At 38.6% G+C, this 24119-nt stretch overlaps 1 protein-coding gene across 1 annotated transcript in view; it reads right to left on the bottom strand.

Annotated features, from left to right (window-relative positions):
• The window catches only part of CNTN4 (contactin 4), a 566343-nt gene that overhangs the window by 209134 nt on the left and 333090 nt on the right, over positions 1-24119 (bottom strand). The window contains exon 10 of the mRNA XM_042782091.1: positions 7877-8027. Within this exon, the coding sequence (XP_042638025.1) occupies positions 7877-8027 (151 nt within the window). The remainder of the gene's footprint in view (positions 1-7876; positions 8028-24119) is intronic.

Below are 24119 nucleotides of genomic sequence, written 5' to 3'. Positions count from 1 at the left end.
GAAGCAAGAATGGCCAGACTTCGTCTCACCTATTTTGGTCATGTTGTAAGAAGGGACCATTCCCTGGAGAAGGATGTCATGCTTGGTAGGGTGGATGGTTGACGAAAGAGGGGGAGGCCTTCAACGAGATAGATTGATATGGTGGCTGCGATGATGGGCTCAAGTATAGCAGGGATTGTGGGACTGGCGCGGGATCGGGCAGTGTTTCCTTCTGCTGTGCATGGGGTCTCTATGAGTCGGAAACGACTCGACGGCACTTAACATCAACAACATCACTACGGAAGAAGATTGCCCAACCTTCCTTCCAAGGACTGGCTGGTGGGTTTGAAACTATCAGCCTTCTTGTTAGCAGTCAATTGCCTTAGGCACCACACTTTCCATGTTACAGAGAGAATAATCCTTGTGTAGCACCTGTATGACTATGTGTTCCCTTGCATAAAATCCTTCAGTTGTCTTCAGGGTCTTCTAGTTCAAGTCTAAACTCTATAGACATGATCTAATGGCCCAGAATTTTCAGTGCTTCTTCGTAATACATCACCTTTACAACATATGTCCTAGAATTATTAAACAAAAACTTTATTATTGTTTTGCTCCTGGGCTCCCACAATGGTCTTTGAGCATCTTGTGAGCTGAGCTTATGCCTCCCTTTTCTCCTCATCCCTAATACCCAGCAGAGGACCTAGCAAGTGGCAAGCACCCAATAAATGTTTTGTTCATTGAATGAAATTGCACTTGGCTTGTTTGACAGAATAGAGTAGTGTCACTATTCTGCAACTTTGCCTGTGACATGCAGGCTACAGGTTTGAGATTCTTTTCAGAAACATTCAGTGTTATACCTCTACCTAGTTATTAGTCTGTAGCTTGACATATATATTAGCCTAATGTCTAAGAGAGAGTAGAGAAATTCCAAAGCATGAGTAAGAAGTCTTTATTTACACAATGTTAACTAGAGTAATCTTTCACTCATTTCTTCAGCTTCAATTAGAAGTAAAATATTTCACCTGAGTTTTCCAGGCAACTAAAGTTACCCCTTTAAGTATCAAGGTAATTCAAAAATTAATCATTCGAGGATGTGGAGGTGCTTTTTTCTCTATATGTACTATACAGTTGCCTGCCTTATTAATATAAGCTCACTAAAGATATATTTTTCTTACTTTAGAGCCAACATAACAATAAAAATTATCACTCTTTGCTACAGAGATGAATAAACCTATTCCATTATTAACACTGCTTTGAATTTTGGGTGGCGTGCTTTCAGAGAACATTGGAGAAAATGGCCAAGACAATGAAGGGATGCCAAACAATGCCAAATGCAGAATATCAGAAACAAGCAGGCCAGGAAAATAATTGAAAGAGGATATGAAAGTAGCCTGTCAGCATAAAGGTTGTGGTGGTGGAGGAAAAAGAGTTAGATGTGTAAATATAACTCCAGAAAGCTAAACCAAAAACTATAAGTGGAACTTACAAGGAGGGCTGAGCCATTGTGGGGATCCCTGTACTGGAATAGAAGCTGAGCTCTATGACTACAGGCTGACTTTGACATTGTTGTGTGCCCAACATCCATTTCCTTTTTGGTAACCAAACCAAACCCCAAACCAGTTGCTGTCAATTCTGACTCCTGTTGACCTTGTGTGTTGCAAAGTAAAACTGTACTCCATAGAGTTTTCAAGGCTCTGACTTTTTTTTTTTTTTTAAATCCAAGGTGCTTCTGAGTGTGGTCAATCTGTCAACCTTTCAGCTAGCAGTCAAAGACTTAACTATTTGTGCCACCCAAGGAGTCCTTTATTCTTCTGGTAGTAACCAAAAGAACCCCACTTGCTGTCAAGTCTATTCCGACTCATCACAATCTCGTGTGTGCCAGAGTAGAACTGTGTTCCATAGGGTTTTTAATGGCTAATTGTTTAAAAGTAGATCATCAGGCATTTCTTTCATGGTGCTCCAGCCTTTTGCTTAGTAGCCAAAGACGTTTACTATACCATCCAGGGTCTCTTTCTTCTGGTAAGAACACTTTGCATTTCTTTATGGAAATACTTGTCTCATTCTCAATACATGTGGTTTGAGGTAGAGCTTCCCCATTTATCTCTGAGGAGAAGAGCATGATTCATGTCACCTAATCTATGCATTGCATCCTCCTTGAATGTGACTGGTTCAGGGAAGGAAACTGAACAAGGCAGGTATGTTGTGTCTTCCTATATGAATAATGTTTTCTCTGATGCCAACTGCAAATGTAGCTCTTCTTCTGACACTAACCACTTGGAGCTCAGTCAAACCTCACAAGTTAAATAGCACAGTTCTTCAGATTACCAAGTCTACCCAAGACTTCAAATGCCAGCCAAAAGTTTGGAAATCCCCAGGACCAATGCACTTCTGACCAACTGGCTAAAAATTCCTATTACCCCCAAAGGACACTGCTCTAAGCTTGGGGGTCCCCAGGAGACCCTTACTTTGGACTTGCTGGCTGCAAAGTCAGCATGTGAGAATCTATTCTGGAACTGTTGTGGGAAGTTGGAAAAGAGAGTAAGCAGGGGGCTGCTGGTAGCCATCCTACCATAGAGAGGGGAGCCTGCTGGAATATGCAATAAACACAAAGGACAGTGCTGCTGGGAGATGGAGAGAGGAAGACAGAACCGTAATGCCACTGTGCAAATAGGACCCAACCAAAACCAAATTCACTGAAACTGAGTTGATTCCAACTCATAGTAACCCCATAGGACAGAGTAGAACTGCCCCAAAGGGTTTCCAAAGCTATGTATCTTTACAAAAGCAGACTGTCTCATCTTTCTCCCACAGAATGGGTGGTGGGTTTAAACCACTGACTTTCTGGTTAGCAGAACAATGGTTTAATCACAGTGCCAAAAGAGCTCCTAACTCCAGGACCCAGTCACACCTAAAGGCACAGCACACCCCTTGCCTTCTCAGTTATGTGAATCTATAAATTTGCTTTGCTAGTTAAGTCTGTTTTAAGTTGAGTTTCTGTCACTTGCAAATAAAAAAGTCTATCCTGATTAATACAATGATTTTATGCTCTTTGTAATTTTAGGATTCTAGTTTTTTAATGGGAGCTCTGGTGGCATAGTGCCAAAGGCAGCTGACTGCTAACCAGAAGGCTGCTGGTTCAAACCTATCAGCCACTCCTTGGAAGGAAGACTGGGCAATCTAATTCCATAGAGATGCTACCTTGGAAATTCAAGGAGGGGTCGCTATCAGTCGGAATCCACTTGAGAGCAGTGATAAATAATTCTGCTATTTATGCCCTGTAATGTTTTTGAGACTACTAGCTCAATCCCTACCTCACTTGTTTCTAATGTGTTTTCTATCTAAAACCTAAAAGTCAAATAAATAAACAATCAAGCATAGTAAGTTAGTAGTCTTAATTGCTCAAATAATTCAAATGATTCTAACTACTTTGATGGTGACGAGTCTCCTCAGGCCTAAAATACTTGGCTTTGCAACATGCCTTCTCTGTTTTAAATGTCCAATATTGCCTATATTCTGATTGCTTAATAAGTGTGCAAGACAAAATGATATGTTTTCTGTATATGGATATGCTGCTTACACACTAATAAAGCTGTAAAATTGTTTGGGTTTTTCATGTTTCATTTACATGCCAGGCTTAAACTAAACCCACTGTCATTGAGTCAATTCTGACTCACAGAGACCTTAGAGGACAGAGTAGAACTGTTCCTTCAGGTTCCCAGGGTTCTAAATCTTGATGGAAGCAGACTGCTTCATCTTTCTCTTGTGGAGCAGCTGGTGGGTTCGAACTGTCAATTTTCTGGTTAGCAACTGAAAGTTTTAACCGCTGTATCATCAGAGCACCACTAGATAAACCCATTGTGAAATATGCTTTAAATTTCTAAAGGAATAAAAAAATCAAAATAAGAACATCCAAACATATTTTTTAAAATAATTAACAAGTTAAAATTAAACCAGTCTTTCTGATTATCTAGCCACTGAGTTAACAAAACTCTCACCAAATAATTAAATATGTAAAGCAAAAACTTTTTGATTTTTTAAACTGCTTTTTATAGTTTTACTGTAAAACCAATTGTAAGCAGTTAATAAGTTAAATTGGAATTAAACATCACTTAATAAATAGAATTCAGCAAAGTCTTTCAAAACATATAATCTAGTGAGAACATTAATAAAAAGGATGCATGATCATAAAGTTTTATTTATGATATTTATAATATATTCTCCCAATATTTTCTACTTCTGAGGTTAATGCATATTATTCAAAAGTTAAAGACATGTCTTTTGATCCTTAAGATTCCATATTACAAAACAGAATTCAGATTAACAAAACACCATATTAAAAACTATTACTCAAAACTGGGTTACAGCAAAGAATTCTGTTAATCTACCATGTCAGTCCTTTCCTAAAAGTAATTCTTAATTTTTTAAATTCTGAGCTCATCTTTAATGGCTTTTGCTCACTTATTCACGTAACTTTATTTCTTTTGCCAGAAAAAAAAAAAAAAAAAGAAAGAAAAAGAAAAATGGCAGAACATTTTCTCTGTTAATTTTGACCCCGTTCAGAAATTACATTACGTTAATCTGGGGCTATGTCTTTCTCGGAAATTAAAAGCCAGTGGTCCATGGAGTAAATGTGACTCATGGAGGGGTTTTACTTGGCCTATACTGTAGTAAATTAAATATACAAAGTAGTTTCTAACATTTAAAAATTAAGATAATTCATATAAAAATCCAGATTTCCAGCTTCTCTTAAAAAAGGAGGATGTAAGGAGGCCCCAGACCTGAACTTCCACGTGGCAGCAATATGCCAGAATTGAATGGAAGGCTCTCCTTTGGATGGGACATATACTGAAGTCTGTACTACTGTCTTTCATATTTCCTCTGGCCTACTTTTGAATGCATTTACACTACCAAATTAAAACACTCTCAGGGGTGGAGAGGAGGAGCACAGATGTGACAACAGCACCCATGTGGAGAAAGAAACACTAATATTGATAGTTTGGGACATGCCTAGTGATAGTGGAGGTGGAAGTGATACATATCAAGAATCTGGGTAATGACAGGGAATTTCATCAGTTTAAATACATCTTTAGTGCCAAATAAATGTTGAAGTGATATCTGAACCCCATTAATTAGATCAGGACTAGAAAGAACAAAATCTGAATAGAGACAAGTGATGAAAACAATTAGTTAAATTCATTTATCAAATAGAATTCTTGATATTGAATATCTCTCTCCAAAAGGTAATTTAATCCACTTTTAATGTGGTTCAGTGAAAGTAGTGGGAAACAGTCATTAATACTGAACATAAATATTGGGTATAAACCCTTTTTCTAGGAATATAAGTAAGATTGTATTTCCCTGCTGAGTTTGAACTCAGGCATGACCATAAAACCTGTTTTGGCCAATGAAGTATAAGTGAAAATGAAGTGTGTTACTACTTGGTAGAAGCTTTAAGAGCCAATGTGTGTTTGGCCACTTCCTTTTGCTTCTGAGATAGCAATGTTTCAGAAAGTACTGCTCCCACAGCCTGGGATCTGAAACCCTAAAAACCAAACCCACCTCCATTGAGTCAATTCAAACCCATAGTGACCTTATAGGATGAAGTCGAGTTGCTCCATAGGGTTTCCAAGGCTGTAATTACAGAAGCACAATGCTTTATCTTTCTCCCATGCTGAGGCTGATGGATTTGAACTACTGACTTTTTGGTTAGCATCTGAATGCTTTAACCACTGTGCCACCAGAGCTCCTTGCCTGGAATCTCCAAAAAAACCACTAAACTCACTGCCGTTGAGTTGGATCCAACTCATAGCCACCCCTTCTTGGGTTTCTGAGGTTGTATCACTGCAGAAGTAGATTGCCCGATCTTCCTTCCAAGGAATGGCTGGTGAGTTTGAATCGCCAGCCTTCTGGTTAATAGTCAAATGCCTTAGGCAATACACCACAAGAGCTCTAGTCAGGGAGATAGGACAGTGTGGAGCTGAACCAACAGCAGACCCTAATTGGCATGTAGTGTGAATGAGAAACAGTCTTTTGTTATTTTAAGCTACTGACATGTATGGGTTGTTTGTTACAGTAGCATAGCTTAGCCTATCCTGATTGGTATACAGGGATACTATAACTTTAATCACTAATGTTTTTTTGATGTGTCTATTACTCATACTATATATATATAAATATATATATATATATATATATATATAAATATATATATATATATTTACAAATATGTATGTAAATTATACTCACATCAAAGTAAATACATAACCATTAAACATAACTTCATATACCACATTTTGGGAAATACTGAGCTACAACAGGAAATGAACTTGATTTTTAAGGCTGTAAAGTAAGAAGTTGTGTCTCAAGCTCCAGGTTTGGCTCTAAATTTGAATGTCATGGCAATATTTTGTGAACTATATACTACTTTCTCGATATGCCAGAAATTATAAAGGAATGTATATTATGTATTTAATATGTGTGTAGATACACTATCTATAAACTGTATCAGTTTTTTTTGTAAAAATTATTAATAAGAACAACATACTCAGGGCAATGGTCTAATTTGCACATTCAGATCCAAAAGTGTACAGGTAGGTGTAAAGGCTAGATACAGATTTTTACAAGTTTCCCTCTTGCATCCTTGAGTACTTGACCTTCAGCAGCAATTAAAAATCATTATGTATCCAGCTGGTAAATGCTGTCTTATGGGTAAAAACATAGACTCATGCACCATTACAACTTTCTGACAAATTGTCTAGATTATAGAAAGGAGCAAAAGATATCTCATAGGGAGAAAAGATGAGAAAATGTGTTAAAGGTACCTACCATTTGATGCGACCTGACATAAAGCCCAAAACAACTTATATTTATTTACACTGTATGTTCAATATGCCTTCTAAATATAATTCATCTATAATAGGAAGCACACAGGTGAAGAATTTGGATATTAAAGGGGGAAAGAAACCTGTCTTAAGTAGTTGTTGTTGTTGTTGTTATGTGCCGTCGAGTTGGCCCCGACTCATAGAGACCCCTCCTTGGGTTTCCGAGGCAGTATCACTACGGAAGTAGGATTGCCCAACCTTCCTTCTGAGGAGTGGCTGGTGGGTTTGAACCGCCAGCCGCCTGGTTAGCAGGCAAGTGACTTAGCCACTATGCTACCAGAGCTCCCGTCTTAAGTAGATGTAGTTAAAATAATCAAAACCATGCTATAAATAGAATGACTTTTGGATTTAGAGATATTTAGCCTCAAAAAAAGGAGAGAAGAACAGGGGACGTAATTGTTGTTGTTGCTGTTATGTGCTGTCAAGTCGGACCCGACTCACAGCAACCCTTCCTTGGGTTTCTGAGGCAGTATCACTATGGAAGTAGATTGCCCCATCTTCCTTTCGAGGAGTGGCTGGTGGGTTTGAACCACCAGCCTTCTGATTAGCAGTCAAGTGCCTAAGGCACTAGGCTACCAGAGCTCCCAGGGGACATAATAGCCATTGCCAAATATTTGAAGGATTATCATAGCAAAGAAGAATTGGACTTATTTGTGTTTGCCAAGAGGAGGTAGGATGAAGAAAAGCGGAAAAATCTACAAGGGAATTTAGGGCAAAATTAAGGAAGTTATTTCTAGCTATTCATCTTTGGGCAGCTTTAGCAGTCTTTGACAGGGATCATGTGGTCAATCTCCACAGGGAAGGCTCTGTAGAATGCTAATATTGAGAAGGATTATAGAGACCAACTAATTTACCATCCTTTTTCCAAAGCTTCAAGTCCTCTGATTAACATTCTTTCCCAGCAGTTATGTAGTCTGTGAACAGGAAATAGTAAAGTTCTCCCTCTAGAACTTGTCATAAGAGGCCAACAAATTATTACAAGCTAGCCAAATATTAAAACTATTTCAAGATATTACCTTTCATTTTCTTTTAATATGTCCCTTCCTTTCTTCCAGGTATAAACAGGTTTCGGAGAAGCTTTGGGCTTACATTCAATGACAACTTCACCTCCCACTTTGACAAGAGTTACTCTTTTTAAGAGGGTTCTTGAAAAATCTGGACCCACAGCTGAAAAAGAATATAGAAAATAAAACAATTAATCATCATATAAGGAAAAATAATAAACCTCAGAACCTATAAACAATGGCATGGACATAGGCACACCAATGTTATTTCTATCAGTGTTCAAAATTACAGTATGGTTGAAACAATCCATGTGCCAATCCACAGATGAATGGATAAGCAAAATGTGGTACATACATATAATAGAATGTTACTCAGTCATAAAGAGAAATGAAGTCCTGATACATGCTATAACATGAATGAACCTCAAAGATATGCTGAATAATAAGTCAATTATAAATAATAATAAGTCAATTATAAAAGGACAAGTATTGTATGTTCTCACTAGGCATTATGCTACCATAGCTCCTTAAAATGACAAGAATAGGTAATTATACAAAGACCAATGGCTGCAATTGGTCACCAAAGCAGCATGGAAAAGTGAAAGGGGTAAATCACTCTCTGAGAAGTACTGATGGGAAAACTGGTATCTGTTGAGGGGAATGGCTACACAACTTGATTAATGTAGCTGTTATCACAAAGTGTACACCAGAAAAAAAAGAAAAAGAGAAAAATGATAGTGTTTTATATGATTTCACAACCACAACAACAGTCAAAAACAAAAAGTCTGTACCTGTTGATACTACTTAGGTAAATTAAACACTTCATGGGAGATTAGTTGTCTTGGTTCAAAGGTTTAGGGTCTTGGCTTTGTGGATCTAAGCAGTCAGTTGGCCTAACATTGCTTTTAGGGTTTCTGTTCTACCTCCTAGTTTGGTGTTCAGTGCCTGTGGTCTTAACAGCTTGCAAGCAGCCACCCAATCTACAACACCCGGTCTCTATTTACCTAGAACAGGAGAGGAAGGAGGAGACCAAGGAATTAGAGAAAGAAATGGACTGTAGGTTTAATTGCCTTCATACACTACTACCTCCTCTGCCATGAGAACAAAAGAAATGGATGGTGCCAGGCTATCATTAATGAACATTTTGAGCAACATTTTGAGCAAAGACCCAATGGACTGATTCTCCATCAAAGGAGAAAAATCAGGGGAACAACCTTCAAAATTGATATGGAAAATGGACTTACTGGATCCTTTGAAACTCAGGGCACCCCTGAATCTACTGCCTGGAAATAATCTTTAAACTTTGATACCAATCTACTCTATGAAGCCATTGTTAAACTAAACAACAGTTTGTTTCAATTAATAAAGAATGTTTCTTTTGAGCATTGCTCTTTCATCTATATAAGCTTAAACTGACAACAGTTAATTTAAACCACAGACGAGAATTTAAGAGGCAGAGACTCTGAATTAATAGTGATGTAGCAATATGGAAAAACAAGTACAAGAGAGCCAAAATATGACCCTCCTGAATTTAGGGACCATGTAAAGAATAGATTTGAGGCATTGAACACCAATGACCAAAAACCAAATGAATTGTGGGATGACATCAAGAACATCATATACGAAGAAAGCAAAATGTCATTTAAAAAACAGGAAAGGAAGAAACGGACAAAATGGATGTCACAAGAGACTCTGAAACTTGCTCTTGAATGGAGATTAGCTAAAGCAAATTGAAGAAATCACAAGATAAAAGAACTGAACAGATTTCCAAGAGCGGGTCAAGAAGACAAAGTCCATTATTATAATGAAATATGCAAAGATCTGGAGTTAGAAAACAAAATGGGAAGAAAACACTTGGCATTTCTCAAGCTGAAAAAACTAAAGAAAAAAATTCAAGCCTTGAGTGGACATATTGAAAGATTCTATGGGCAAAATATTGAATGATACAGGAAACATCAAAAGTAGTTGGAAGTACTATACAGAGTCATTGTACCAAAAAGAATTGGTCAATATCCATCCATTTCAGAAGGTGGCATATATTCAAGAACCGATAGTGTTGAAGGAAGAAGTCAAAACTGCACTGAAGGAATTGGTGAAAAACAGGGCTCTAGGAATTGATGGGATACCCATTGAAATGTTTCAACAAAAAGATGCTGTGCTGGAGGTACTTACTCATCAATGCCAAGAAATTTCGAAGACAGCTACCTGGCCAACTGATTGGAACAGATTCACATTTGTGCCCAATCCAGAGAAAGGTGATCCCACAGAATGTGGAAATTATCAAACAATTACCATTAATGCTACATGAAAGTAAAATTTCACTGAAGATAATTCAAAAACAGCTGCAACAATATATTAACAGCGAGATGCAAAAGGCAAGCTGGATTCAGGAGAGGATGTAGAACAAAGGATATCGTTGCTGATATCCGATGGATCTTGGCTGAAAGCAAAGAATACCAGAAAGATGTTTACTTGTGTTTTATAGACTATGCAAAAGCATTAGATTGCATGGATCATAACAAATTATGGATAACACTGAGAAGAACGGGAATTCCAGAACACGTAATTGTACTCATGAGGAACCTGTACATAGACCAGGAGGCTGTCGTTTGAACAGAACAGGGTTTAAAATGCATGGTTTAATATCAGGAAGGAAATGTGTCAGGGCTGTATCCTTTCCCCACACTTATTCAATATGTATGCTGAGCAAATAATTTGAGAAGCTGGACTATATGAAGAAGAATGTGGCATCAGTATTGGAGGAAGACTCATTAACAACCTGAGATATGCAGATCACACAACTTTGCTTGCTGAAAATGAGGATGACTTGAAGCACTTACTGATGAAGATTAAAAACTATGGTCTGCAGTATGGATTACACCTCAAAACAAAAATCCTCACAGTTGGACCAGTAAGCATCATCATGATAAATGGAGAAAAGATTGAAGATGTCAAATACTTCACATAACTTGGTTCTACAATCAACACCAATGGAAGCAGCAGTCAAGACATCAGAAGACATACTGCATTGGGCAAATCTGCTGCAAAAGACCTCTTTCAAGTGCTGAAGAGCAAAGATGTCTCCCTGAAGACTTTGGCACACCTAACCCAAGCCATGGTATTTTCAATCTCCTCATAAACATGTGAGAGCTGGACAATGAATAAGGAAGACCAAAGAAGAGTTGATACTTTTGAGTTGTGGTGCTGGAGAATACTAAAAGCATCATGGACTGCTGAAAAAACTAACAAATCTATCCTGGACGAAATGCAGCTGGAATGCTCCTTGGAAGTGGGAATGGCCAGACTTTGTCTCACCTACTTTGGTCATGTTGTTAGACGGGACCATTCCCTGGGGAAGGATATCATGCCTGGCAAAATGGAGGGTCAACGAAAAAGGGGAAGGCCCTCAACAAGATGGATTGACACAGTGGCTGCAATGATGGGCTCAGGTACAGCAAGGATTGTGAGGCTGCTGTGGGTCCCGGCAGTGTTTCGTTCTGTTTTACATAAGGTTTCTATGAGTTGGAGATGATTTGGCAGCACCTAACAACAACAACACAACATTTTGGTCATGCTGTCAGAAGAGACTATTCCCTGAAGAAGGATATCATGCTTGGTAAGGTGAAGGATCAGTGACAAAAAGGAAGGTTCACAACGAGATGGATTGACACAGTGGCTGCAATGATGGGCTCAGGTATAGCAAGGATTGTGAGGCTGCTGTGAGTCCCAGCAGCGTTTTGTTTTGTTTTACATAGGGTCACTGTGAGTCAGAGCCGACTCGATGGCACCTAACAATAGCAGCAGCAATTTGGATAGAGATAGTGCATTTATAGAGCTATAAGAATGGTGACACATTGTGAAATATGTAACCAAGTCATTAAACTCTTCTTGTGAACAGATGTATGTTTGGTTCTATATATTACCACAAAACAAACAAACAAACAAACAAACAAAACAGATTTTCTTTAGCTCCTTGTTTTTGTAATGTACATATTGTTACCTTGGACATTCAGGGAGGGAGCTAAATTTCTTTTACAGTAGTGTAAGTAGCACTGTAACTTTTAATAAATTTTCTAAAAATGGAGGCCCGGTTTCACATGGTAAAATGCGTCAACTCTAAGTGTACAGATCGATGAATTTCTCATACTCCCATATAGTTATACTCCAACCACTAAAATCAAGATACAGAATATTTCTATTACCATACTGAGAAATTCTTTTTTTTATTATTTTAATTTATGGTAAATATACACTCAACAAAACACTCACCATTTCTACAATCTTACCATGTACAATTTAGTGACATTATTACCCTAATCAACTATAACCTTTATCTGTATCCATTTTTTCTCCATCACTTATTGAGATCCTATAAATGAATAATTTCTTGTTCAACTAAAGAAAGATTACAAAACTCAGAGAAGCATAAGGAAAAACAAAACAAGAACTACCATAAGGCACTTTTCTGATGATGATGATGAGCTGCCATTGAGTAGTTTCCGACACCTAGTGACCCCTCGTTGGGTTTCCAAGGTGGTATCTCTATGGAAGTAGAGTGCCTAATCTTCCTTCCAAGGAGTGGTTGGTGAGTTTGAACCTCCAGTCTTCTGGTTAGCAAATGCCTTAGGCACTATGCCACAAGAACTCCTACTTTTCTGATGGTGTAGGTTAAAGCATTACTTCCTTCATGCTGTCACCACCTCTGTTCCCTGAGCACTCTGTATGCATATCAGAACATGTGCTGAAATGTCTGTATCACCCACCCTCTGTGAGATTCTCTTTAAAAACAATGTTATTGTTGTTGTTATGTGCCTTTGAGTTGGCCCCGACTCATAATGACCCCTCCTTGGGTTGCCAAGGCAGTATCACTATGGACGTAGATTACCCAATCTTCCTTCCGAGGAGTGGCTGGTGGGTTTGAACCACCAGCCTTCTGGTTAGCAGTCAAGTGCCTTAGGCATCTCATATTAATAGTACATAGGGTCATTATGAGTCAGAGTCAACTTGATAGCATCTATCAACAACAGCAAATACAATTTATGAGATATAGTAGGAATTCCATAAATGTTAGACAACCTTCAGCTTTAATTTCTTCTTCCCAGGTAAAACTGTCCTGTTCCTAGTAAGCAGATATTTAGATTTTGAAAATTCGATCCATATTCTCCACTGGTGTTCTGAAAATTTCACTTAAGTTTGCAGCAGTTATATAGTTACGTGGAAATAATATTAACAAATGATTTATTCCCTAAGCCTTAAGATACACACATGGAGACTTCCAGTAAAATGGCAGAATAGGCAGACAAGCTCCACAGACCCTCTTCAACAAAGAAAAGAGAAACCAATTGACAGAGATAAGAAGACAATCCTGGATCCCTGAGCTTTGAAAGGAAGTATACAGAAGTGGATTAGGCACCAACTAGTGGAAAAACCTGAACAAAAACAATGAGTACAGAGATGGTTGGAAGAGTGGAATGTCAGCTACTCTGACAGGACCAACAGCCTGAATATTTCCACGTGGTGTTGGGACCTGAGAATTGACCTAAAGATCAGCCCTGGTCACCAAGGGCTTCAGGGATGACTGCGCTGGTGACCTATTACTAGGAAGGGAAACAACAATGAGGAAGAAAACCTGAGCTGTGGACTTTCAGCTGTCTGGAAGGTGCAGCCATTTTGATTGTTTACAGCTGGCAGCCATTTTGGATATTTAAAGTAACCAAGGGGACAGCCATTTAGAATGTTTACAATCATTGGCCATTTTGGATTTGAAAGTGATAGAATTCTCATTCAAATTCAGGGACCCAGGAATAGGCTCCATTAGACAAGGACAGCAGGGACATATGAGAAGCAGACAACAAGAAAGGAGACAAGTAGTGACTGTATAAATGCTGCCAACTAGTGAACAAAGGAGCACAGCACAGTATTCTGCTTACATAGATAAGTTACAAAGAAAATGAAAATTGTGGGCAAGTTATTCCAACATACAATCACCAATTAAATATAAACACAAAAACATCACAATGCCTTGGAGACAACAGAGCATCACAGTCCACACAAAGAAGCAAGATAAAGCAGAGAAAACAAGGGACAAGGATACAGACCCAAAACATATCCCTGAAGAAGATGCAGCATCGGAACTCCCCAATAAGGAATTCAAAAGAATTATATTCATGTACCTTCAACAAATTGAGAGACAGATCAAGGAAAACACTGACAAAATGGAGGAAAGCACAGAGAAAATCCTAGAATAATTTCAAAAGACAATATACAATGACAGAATAAATGAAAAATTAGAAATGATACAAAATCTGCAGACAGAAATCCAGAAGATTAATACTAAATTTTCAGAAATAGATAACTCATTGAATGGGCAAAGGAGTGGAACTGAATCAATGGCAGACAGAATTAGTGAGATTGAAGGCAAATACCTTAATAGAACTTTGGAAAGGGAACAATCAGAAAAAAAAGATAAAAACAAAATGAAAAAAGCCTAAGGGTCATGTGGGATACCATCAAAAGGAATAACCTATGTGTAATCAGAATTCCAGAACAGGAAGAGACAAATAAAACAGGAGAAACATTGTTGAAGATTTGTTGGAAGAGTATTTTCCTTGTATGATGAAAGATGAGAATATATGCATTCAGGAAGTCCAACGAATCCCAAACAGGAGAGACCCCAACAGAAAATCACTAAGACATACCATAATCAAACTCACCAAAACGAAAGAGCAAGAAAGAATCCAAAAAGCAGCACAGGAAAAATGAAAAGTTACCTACAAGAGGCAACCAATAAGAATAAGCTCAGATTTCTTGGCAGAAACCATGCAGGCGAGAAGACAATGGGATGGTATATATAAACCCTGAAAGAGAAACATTTCCAACCAAGAATTATATACCTGGCAAAATTGTCCCTCAAATATAATGGTAAAATTAGGACATTTCTAGATGAACAGAAATTAAGGGAATTTGTTAAAACCAGATCAACCTTACAAGAGATGCTAAAGGGAGTTCTTTGGACAGAGAATCAACAATAGTAAACAACTGACCATTAACACACATGATGACATAACCCAGAAACCAAACCAGTTATAGAAGTATCCAAAGTAAATAAGCCTGCAAGACTGTAAACAGGGAACCAGAGACATCAATTGACAAATGAAGACAACTACAAACCAAAAAGAGGGACAAAACTGTGTAGTTACAGAACTTCTAAGTGGTAGGGAAGTCAACACAACTATAAGATAGAATGGACTGTTCCAACCTTGGGAAGAAACTATAAATCACAGGGTAATCTCAAAGAAAAGTGATAAACCTTCACATCAAAATAAGAAAGAGGATCAGTACAAATATTGAGCAAATACTAAAACAAAAGCAACGAATGAAGTGATAACACGATTCAGAAACAGAACAAGCTCAACACAGAAAATTATGTGGAACAAAGAAAACAACAGCATGAAAAAGCACATAACAAAATGAGAGTAACAAATTCATACTTGTTGATAATTACATATCTCACAAGGGACTTATCTCTAAAATTTATAGAAAATTACAACACCTCAACAACAAAAGATTAAAAATCCAATTAAAAAATAGACAGAAGACATGAATGGACACTTCACAGAAGGGGATATTCAGGTGACCAGCAAATACATAAGGAAATGCTCATGATCAGTAGCCATCAGAGAGATGCAAATTAGGGCAACAATGAGATACCATCTAACCCCAGCACTAATGGCGAAGTTCAACAAGACAGAAAATGGCAGATGCTGGCAAGGATGTGGAGAGACTGGGAGCCTCATACACTGCTGGTGGGACTGTAAAATGTTACAACCACTGTGGAAAAAAATATAGTGATTCCTTAAAAAACTGGAATTAGAAATACCGTTTGACCCAGCAATCCCATTAGTAGGAATACAGCCTAAAGAAGTAAGAGCCAGGACAAGAACAGATATATGCATACCCTGTTCATCACAGAACTATTTACAACAGCAAAAAGACAGAAATGACCTATGTGCCCATCAACAGAAGAATGGATAACCAAACTGTGGTACATACACACAATGCAATACTATGCAACTCTAAAGAATAATATAGAATCTGAAAAACACTGCATAACATGGAAAAACTTGGAGGACATTATGCTGAGTTAAAGAAGTCAATCACAGATGGACAAATATACTATTAGTTCACTATTGTAAAAAGTCAAGGATACATAGAAAGAAACTTTCTTTGTTGGTTACCAGGGGTGGGAGGGGAGGCGAAGGAACACTGCAAAAAAAAAAAAAAAAAAAAAGCATTTAACTATGTCACTTTAGTTTTGTGTATTTCAATGTACATAAATTATATTTCAATTAAAAAAAAAAAGATACACATGTGTATTCTCATGGAAGGAAAAGAAAAAATGTCTTTCTGGAAAATACCCATTTTCTTCAGTTAGTGAAATGAATGTGTTCCAGAACTTGTGGTGAAACACTTGGAATAAATGGATTCCTCTCTTGGAATCTTAATCTTACCGTATCTAATAGCCCTGAATTCCTGCAGTTTGTTGTTATTAGTTGTGTTGAATTGATTCCAACTCATGATGACCATATGTGTTACAGAGCAGAACTACTTCATAGGATTTTCTAGGCTATAATTTCAGCAAAAGCAGATTAGCATTCCTTTCTCTTCCATGGTGCTACTGCGTGGGTTCAAACCACCAACCTTTAGGCTAGCAGTTAAGTGCAAACCACTTATGCCACGTAGGGCCTTTTCCTTTCTTTGATCTGATGGAATTTAAGATTTCAGACCATGTTCAATGTGAAATTCAAATACCAATCATAAATTATTTAAATGAAGAGTGGGAGTATGAATTATGTGGAAAGTGGGGTCAGTTTCTTAATGTATTGAAACAATATGGTAGTGATTAAAAAAAATAAAAACAAGATTCAGTGGAAGCAAGTTAAATCTTTACAGAGTGTCTTCATTAACGAAATATTTTCTGTAATTGTGTAGAAACAAATAAAGGTAATTATGCTGCTTTTTAATGAGATTATTATAGTGTACAAAAAGGGCTAGTTTTACTATGTGAAGGTGAGATTAAATAAATGAATCCAGCAGGTAAGTATCTCAATCTATGTACCCTGAATTCATAAGAAAGTCCATAATTCAGAGAGTAATTCTGTAATGATAAGTGCAATTAATAAATAGAGTGCAAGTACTGATGATTCTGATATAATGAGATAAATGAATTCCTAATATGGTCTGTAAAATTAACTAATAAAAATTATAGGCCTTATGAAAAACATAGGGTCAGAGCAGATCTACCAAATATTTATGTAACAACACCACTAATAAACACAATAACAATTCTACTAAATACGTTAGAATGATTCAAGCCAAGTTACATTTGTAACGGATAAATAGCAAAAAAACAAAACAAAACAAACAGAAAAAAATAGGACTTCCCTCTGTGTGTATGTGTGTGCATGTGAAGACAGCTTGATGGGAAGGGGGAAGAAAGAAGAGTTGAGATTGCTTGAGATTGTTGAACTACAGAGTAAGTGCAAAATGCAGAGAGATTGAGGAGATTCATGCAATAAGCACTGCCATGTTAGTGCTTGTGGCCAAACGAAACCAAGGAAAGAACATGGGTGAATGGAATCTTATGCAGCATGTTTTTTCCTTGGCTACCTGTGTTCACCTGTATTACTGTCTTATGTTTCATTTCTGGTACTTAAAGAAATATACAAAGTAACTGAACATCTATGTTACAGCGATATCATTCCCCCATTTACCAATTTCATATAAATTAATTTGTGTCACAGGTGTGTGTTGTAGTAGGAGATATTCATTCTCATGTTAGGCCAACATCTGAATTGGTACACTGATGAAAAGAAAAAAGGCTTTGAGAAGTCTTTCACAAAGCATATTTTTGTGAAATAGGGTTACAAATCTTTATCATATAAAACTCTCTTCTGAAAACTTTATCTTTCCACACACATATTTTTATCACTTTCGGCATGCATTCTTCATCCATTCAGGAAGAATTCCGCAGTTGCCTTTGAAATGAGTTTACATAAATCAAACTGTGCACAACACATTGGTGTATTTGTCAAAAAAACTATACATTGCCTTTATAAGGTTTGAAATGGTATATCAACCACACAGAAAGCAGAAATACATCTAGTTCAAAGGCATTTATAATGTATCATTTCTGTACGTATTACCTTTCGGATATCCAAGAGATACTATTGGCTTTGAATATCTTTCACTAATAAAAGTGGGATTATAAATTCAAATCTCTTCATTTATTCAAAGCACAGGAAGCTTAATTTGCTTCTGGTATTATCTAACCCTGCAACTCTAGCATTTGTCACAGCAAGGTGCAGTGGGCAAAAATGTCACACTGATATCAGACTTTGGATACTTAACCTATTAGTGAGTTTCTTAACATTCTGCCATTTTGTGACCATCTTTTACATCTGAGATGCTCTCAAGTTTATAAGATGATACTTTATACTACCTGTACTCTATGTTTATTCCAATCTCAGATACTAACTAGCCCAGGAAAAGATTGAAAGAGAAGCAAAAGGGTCCTATTCAATTTGACATTCACAGAGAATAAGGTTTTCAAATTAATTGGTAAGGTTTCCAATAGGGTACTGTTAGAACCTAACCTTTGCTAGCACTTAAAAAGTTAGTGCTCATTGAAGGTGAAACTTCAGTCAGTTTCTAATAGTTCAGAAAAGATCAGGCCAATTGTCAAATTACCCTCTTGAGTCTAAGAGTAGCTCAGGTACTGGGGGAGCATCATTGGCTAAATCCAATATATTTCAGGGATAATTTTTCTAATGTGAACTACTAGAGGGCACACTCCCTCAGTGTTGGAATGAGTCATGCTATGGGACCTCTTCCCTGTGGGAAATGCAATTTTTTATTATTTATCTATGGTATTTATTATTATAATATTACCATATCTATGAGAAAAATCCAGCTGAGAGAAGCACTCTATGCAATTCTCAACTGTTGGTATTTACTTAAGTAAATAATACTTGGTCACATGTCAAGGGTATTTTAAGCTACCAGCAGTAAAGCCCTTGAAAACAAAGGCTCTATGTCCTAGTATCATTTCTCAAGGGGGACAGAAAGAATGATAACTCCTTCATAGGATATGCAGTGGCTGGTCCAGTGGGAAGTATATAGGTGTGATATTCTCCTATATTACTGAAGGCAGAATAATAATTATCCATGCCCATCTTCTCACAGTTGGTTTGAAGAAGCATCACTGGGAAGATTGCCAGTTGATGGGGATTATTAAGGCTGATGACCCTTTTTAGAAGTTCAGAATGTCATACTACTTTAACTTTTATCTGTTTTCTTTAACTATTACCTCATCATTCCATAAAAGCGAACCTAAGTGAATGTGTCTATCCAAAATTTTCTACCAGTGAGGAGATAGTGCTGGTATCAGATTGTAAAACCCAGAACTTCTCCTGGCTTGCTATGTAAATATGGAGAAGGCTGGCTGCAGTAGAAAATTGCTTCTTTCATGGTCCATAATTTCAGAATGAAGGATGCTGAAATCAACCCTCTCTGTTTGGGGATGATATTCACAAGGAGACTCTCAACCGAACTCTAGAGTAGATTTTTCTATGCTAATATCAGCATGATGTATCACTTCTAATGTCCCTAATACCTAATCCTACTTGTTTTGGTCTAATTCACTGAATGCCCTAATTTTAAGGGCATTAATAACTCTCCCTCAGCAATGACACTTATGTTTGTGGAATCTTGTCTTTTGAGCAAGTTATTATAAAAGAGAAATAATAACAGTTATGGTCACAAGTTGCTGTGATGATTAAATGAAATAATCCAGGTCTTGATTTCCATGAGGGACCAAGGCTTGATTCTGGCCAATGTACCTTATGTGCAGCTGCCACCTGTCTGTCAGTGGAGGCTTAAGTGCTGCTATGATGCTGAACAGGTTCAAGCAGAGCTTCTAGACTAAGATAAACTATAAAGAAAGGCCTAGCAATCTACTTTGGAAAATTAGTCGGTGAAAATCCTATGGACTGCAATGGTCCAACCTTCTTATTCATGGGATCATCATGAGTTGGGATTAACTTGACAGCAGCTGACCACCATCACAAAAATAAATGTTTAAAATGTACTCATCCCAGAGTAGGTACTTCATATCTATGTCTCCTAATGCTATTTCTATTACTACCACTATCACCACTGCCATTACCAGAGAAATTTTATACTAAAAAAAAAAAAAAAAATTCTTACAGCCAGAGAAGTATATATTATTCTTTAAAACAAGCACAAAGAAAGGGCAGAGCATGAAGGCAAAGTGAATGGATACTCTCATTCATTTAGTTTCCCAGCAATTAACTCACTTAACAACAAATAAAAACAAGTACAGATTGAGATCTCAGGAGTTTGGATGACAGCTGAGGTGTTGGAGAGTCAGGGTAAGTCCAAGAGTGGTGAAGGGGAAAAGGGAGGACAGCACAGAAGCTGTGAGAATCAACCCACTAACATCAGGAGGGCTTGTTCACTGCAGCCATTTTGTCATGGGGCTGGGTAACACTCCAAACAGGAACACAGAAACGGAGCTAGTCTGAGGAAGTTGTAGTTCATTTTATTTAAAACAAACAAACAACAAAAAAACAAAAACAAAAACAAAAAAACCAAGGGGGTGCAAATTAGTTCTGGGAGTTCATAGACTGAAACTGGGAGGGGTGAAAGGAGACTGTGGTGCTGCAAGAGAGTGCTGATGAATCTTGTTGAGGCCTGAGATGGACAGGCACTAGGACCAGGAGGCACTGTAAGACAAAGGGTTACTTCAGACTGATGAGTGACACAGAGGAAAATGGCTGGGTCCCTGACCACAGCAATACATCATGGGAGAGCCTGTGCAGTGGCACCCATGAGGGAAAGACATAGAGAGCCTCCACCTTTGCCACCAGAAAGTCGAGCCCCACCACTTATATTAGTGTCTGACACCATCTAAACAACACCCCTCCCTTGCCTGCGTACTGAATTCCAGAACTTCTAAATTAGTACTGGGAAAAATCTAAGGATAATAGTGCCCTCCAGGGGTTTCCAGGAGAAGATACCAAGCCCATAGCCACTGAGTTGGTTCTGACTCATAACAATCCTGTGGGATGGAGTAAGGTTCCAAGGGCTGTGAGTTTTTGTGAGGTAGGTTGCCCACATCTTTCTCCCATGGAGCAGCTGGTGGGTGCAGGCCCTGACCTTTCAGGTGGGTGGGTGGCAGCTGCACCACCAGGGAACCCAAATATAAAGTTTTCCTACAAAAACCAGAATACAAAATTTAAAGTTAGTAAAGACAACAAAATGTCCCAAGTTCAACAAAAAGTAGTAAAACACACAAAATCATGAGAGAAAGACCAATTTAAAGCAAAACATGAAAAAGAAGAAATGTCTCCTATGGAAACCAGACTGAAATAAACAATTGACAATTTTCAGACTGGTGCTACAGTGTAATAAATTACATAGTATGGCTTTTCTAGCCATAGTCCTTGTAAACTCTGTGGTGGAATTTGCCATGAGCAACTAAGTAGCTCATGATTGTTAAGATTATCCACTTGGGGGGTATTTCTGTTGAGGGGGCATGAAGCAATCTTCTGGGAAGTTCTCTCTCTTGCTCTGATGTTGGTATTGATTAGTTTGGCCACTCTGCCAGGCTCAAAAGAAGCCCTCCTGGAGGCAATAGGAATATCTCACTGCCAGCTGAGAGATGCAAGAGACAAGCGCTGCTGAGAGAGACAATGAGAGACATGCACTGTTGGGAGAGAGACTGAGAAAGACTGCTGGCTGAGAGACAGTGGGCTGAGAGAAACTGAGCATGCTCCTGAACTTGAATTGTAGCCAACTGTTCCCTAATAAACTCCATAATCTGTGAGTTCTCTATAGCCACTGCAGCAAATTATCAAACCCAGCAGAGAGGTGGTGGGTGCTACAGGAGGAACGGTTGGTGTCAGGGTTAGTAAAAGGGCTGGAGAGAGGCAGCATATCTGGCCTCACAGGAATAGGCTTTGGGCTACTGACGGTGATTCTATCTTCCTCTTGTGGGGTTAAGGAGGTCAGAAAATGCAGCCTCCCTGCCCCTTTGGAAGTTGGTGTTAAGAGTGGGATTCATTACAGTGGCTCCAAACTCATAGAAACATGGGATTTTTTAAAAGAAGGAAAGAAGGGGCCTGGGAAGTGAAACTTTGGATTATTAGGTGATTACTTTGGTTGGTGTTACCTATTAAACGAGATGATTGATCCAGAGGCTAGGGCTCTTGGTTACACCCAGCCCAAGGCTCAAGGCCATATGCATAAAATGGGAAGATAATCAAGGTGAAGAGATGAACTTGGAATGTCTTAAAAAGGATTATGTGTTTGGGATTACATGTTTATCTGAATATACTACGGGTATTGAATGTTCTCTAACCTGCTTGTACATTAGAAATTATTATGGGGTGTGAATAACAGACAATGTGTAAGTCTGTTTTCAGCCAATACTTGATTGGATATGTTAAAAGGGGAAATACAATTTTCCCAGTAGAAACACAGGCTTTTGTTTCAAACACTATGAGTAGAATATAGGGGGCTTAGGTAGAAAACCTGAGCCCCACCCAGAACTACTGAGGGAACAGAAGATTTGCATTTGAAGAAAGGACGTGAAAAGAAAGAGAAAGAGAAGGAGAGAGAGAGAGAGTGTGCACATGAAAAGACTGTTTGGCTTTTTGAATTTTCAGCAAGCAGATAGGTTTTGTGTGCATTGAGGCAAGAGTCATGGTCCATGAGAGAAACCCCTTCCAGGACTGAAAGTTAAAGGAAGCCAGCAAGTAATAGGCTTGTATGTTACTCACTTGTGACCACATGGGTCCACTTGAGTGGAAATGGGGAAGAGCAGCAATGAAGAAAGTGGTTGAGTCTGGTACTCTTTGACCTAGGCCACGGAGGCTGGAGATGAAAAGAAGGGCTGGCTGGTATGACGTGCAAGAAGTTGTGAGCCTACAGGCATTGAAATAGTCCCTGAGGACTGAGGATGTGAGGAAGTGCTGGCTGGTCTGAAGTGAAGGGAAGAGTATCACTTCAAACTTGGCAGCTGGAACCCATGACCTAGCTAGGATGGCTAAGGCTAAGCTGACCAGAACCCAACCAAACAAAGAGGAAGATGTTTGACACTGAGCTGGTGTGTTGTTATGTGCTGTCGAGTCGGCCCTGACTCACAGTGACCTCTCCTTGGGTTTGCAAGGCAGTATCACTATGGAAGTAGATTGCTCAGCCTTCCTTCAGAGGAGTGGCTGGTGGGTTTGAACCACCAGCCTTCTGGTTAGCAGTCAGGTGCCTTAGGCACAACGCTACTGGAGTTCCTACAATTTGATGGCTTGCACTGGGCTGGACTTTGCTTGTTTATGGATGCAGATGCCTGAAGTTTCTGAGAAGAATAGAAGATTCTCCAGAGAGAGAGAACATGCTTGTCTCCTCAGAGTACTGGTTTGACACTGATGGGCAAATTAGAAATTGGCTATTTAAAATAGGGGAAGATAAAGGCATGAAGTGGCTGGCTTACACACTTTCCTGGGTTATCCTTAAACTGATGGTGACAGGGATGTTAATTTTTGAAGTATAAAAGTGATAATGGTTAGAAAAGCCAGGGGGTGGCCTGCAATTAGTATGGCTTTTCTAGCCATTTGTTGTTGTGTTAGGTGCCATCGAGTAGTTTCCAACTCATAGCGAGCCCATGCACAGCAGAATGAAACGCTGCCTGATCCCGCGCCACTTCCATGATCCCTGCTATAATTGAGCCCATCATTGCAGCCACCATGTCCATCCATCTCATTGAAGGCCTCCCCCTCCTTCGTCGACCCTCCACCCTACAAAGCATGACATCCTTCTCCAGGGAATGGTCCCTTCCAACAACATGACCAAAACAGGTGAGATGAAGTCTGGCCATTCTCTCTTCCAAGGAGCATTTCGGATGCACTTCCTCCAGGACAGATCTTTTAGTTCTTTTAGCAGTCCGTTGTACTTTCAGCATTTTTGGCCAGCACCACAACTCAAAAGCATCAACTCTTCTTCCATCTTCCTTATTCATTGTCCAGCTCTCACATGCATAGGAGGCGATTGGAAATATCATGGTTGTGTCAGGTGCACCTTAGTCCTCAAGGAGATATCCTTGCTCCTCAGCACTTGAAACAGTTCCTTCGTGGTTGACCTTCCCAATGTTACACGTCTTCTAATATCCTGACTACTG

Source organism: Orycteropus afer, unplaced genomic scaffold, assembly GCF_000298275.1.
Source record: "Orycteropus afer afer isolate SDZICR_OR568_19922 unplaced genomic scaffold, OryAfe1.0 scaffold00241, whole genome shotgun sequence".
In the NCBI taxonomy this organism is placed as follows: domain Eukaryota; kingdom Metazoa; phylum Chordata; class Mammalia; order Tubulidentata; family Orycteropodidae; genus Orycteropus; species Orycteropus afer.
This window is presented reverse-complemented; position numbering and strand designations above follow the sequence as displayed.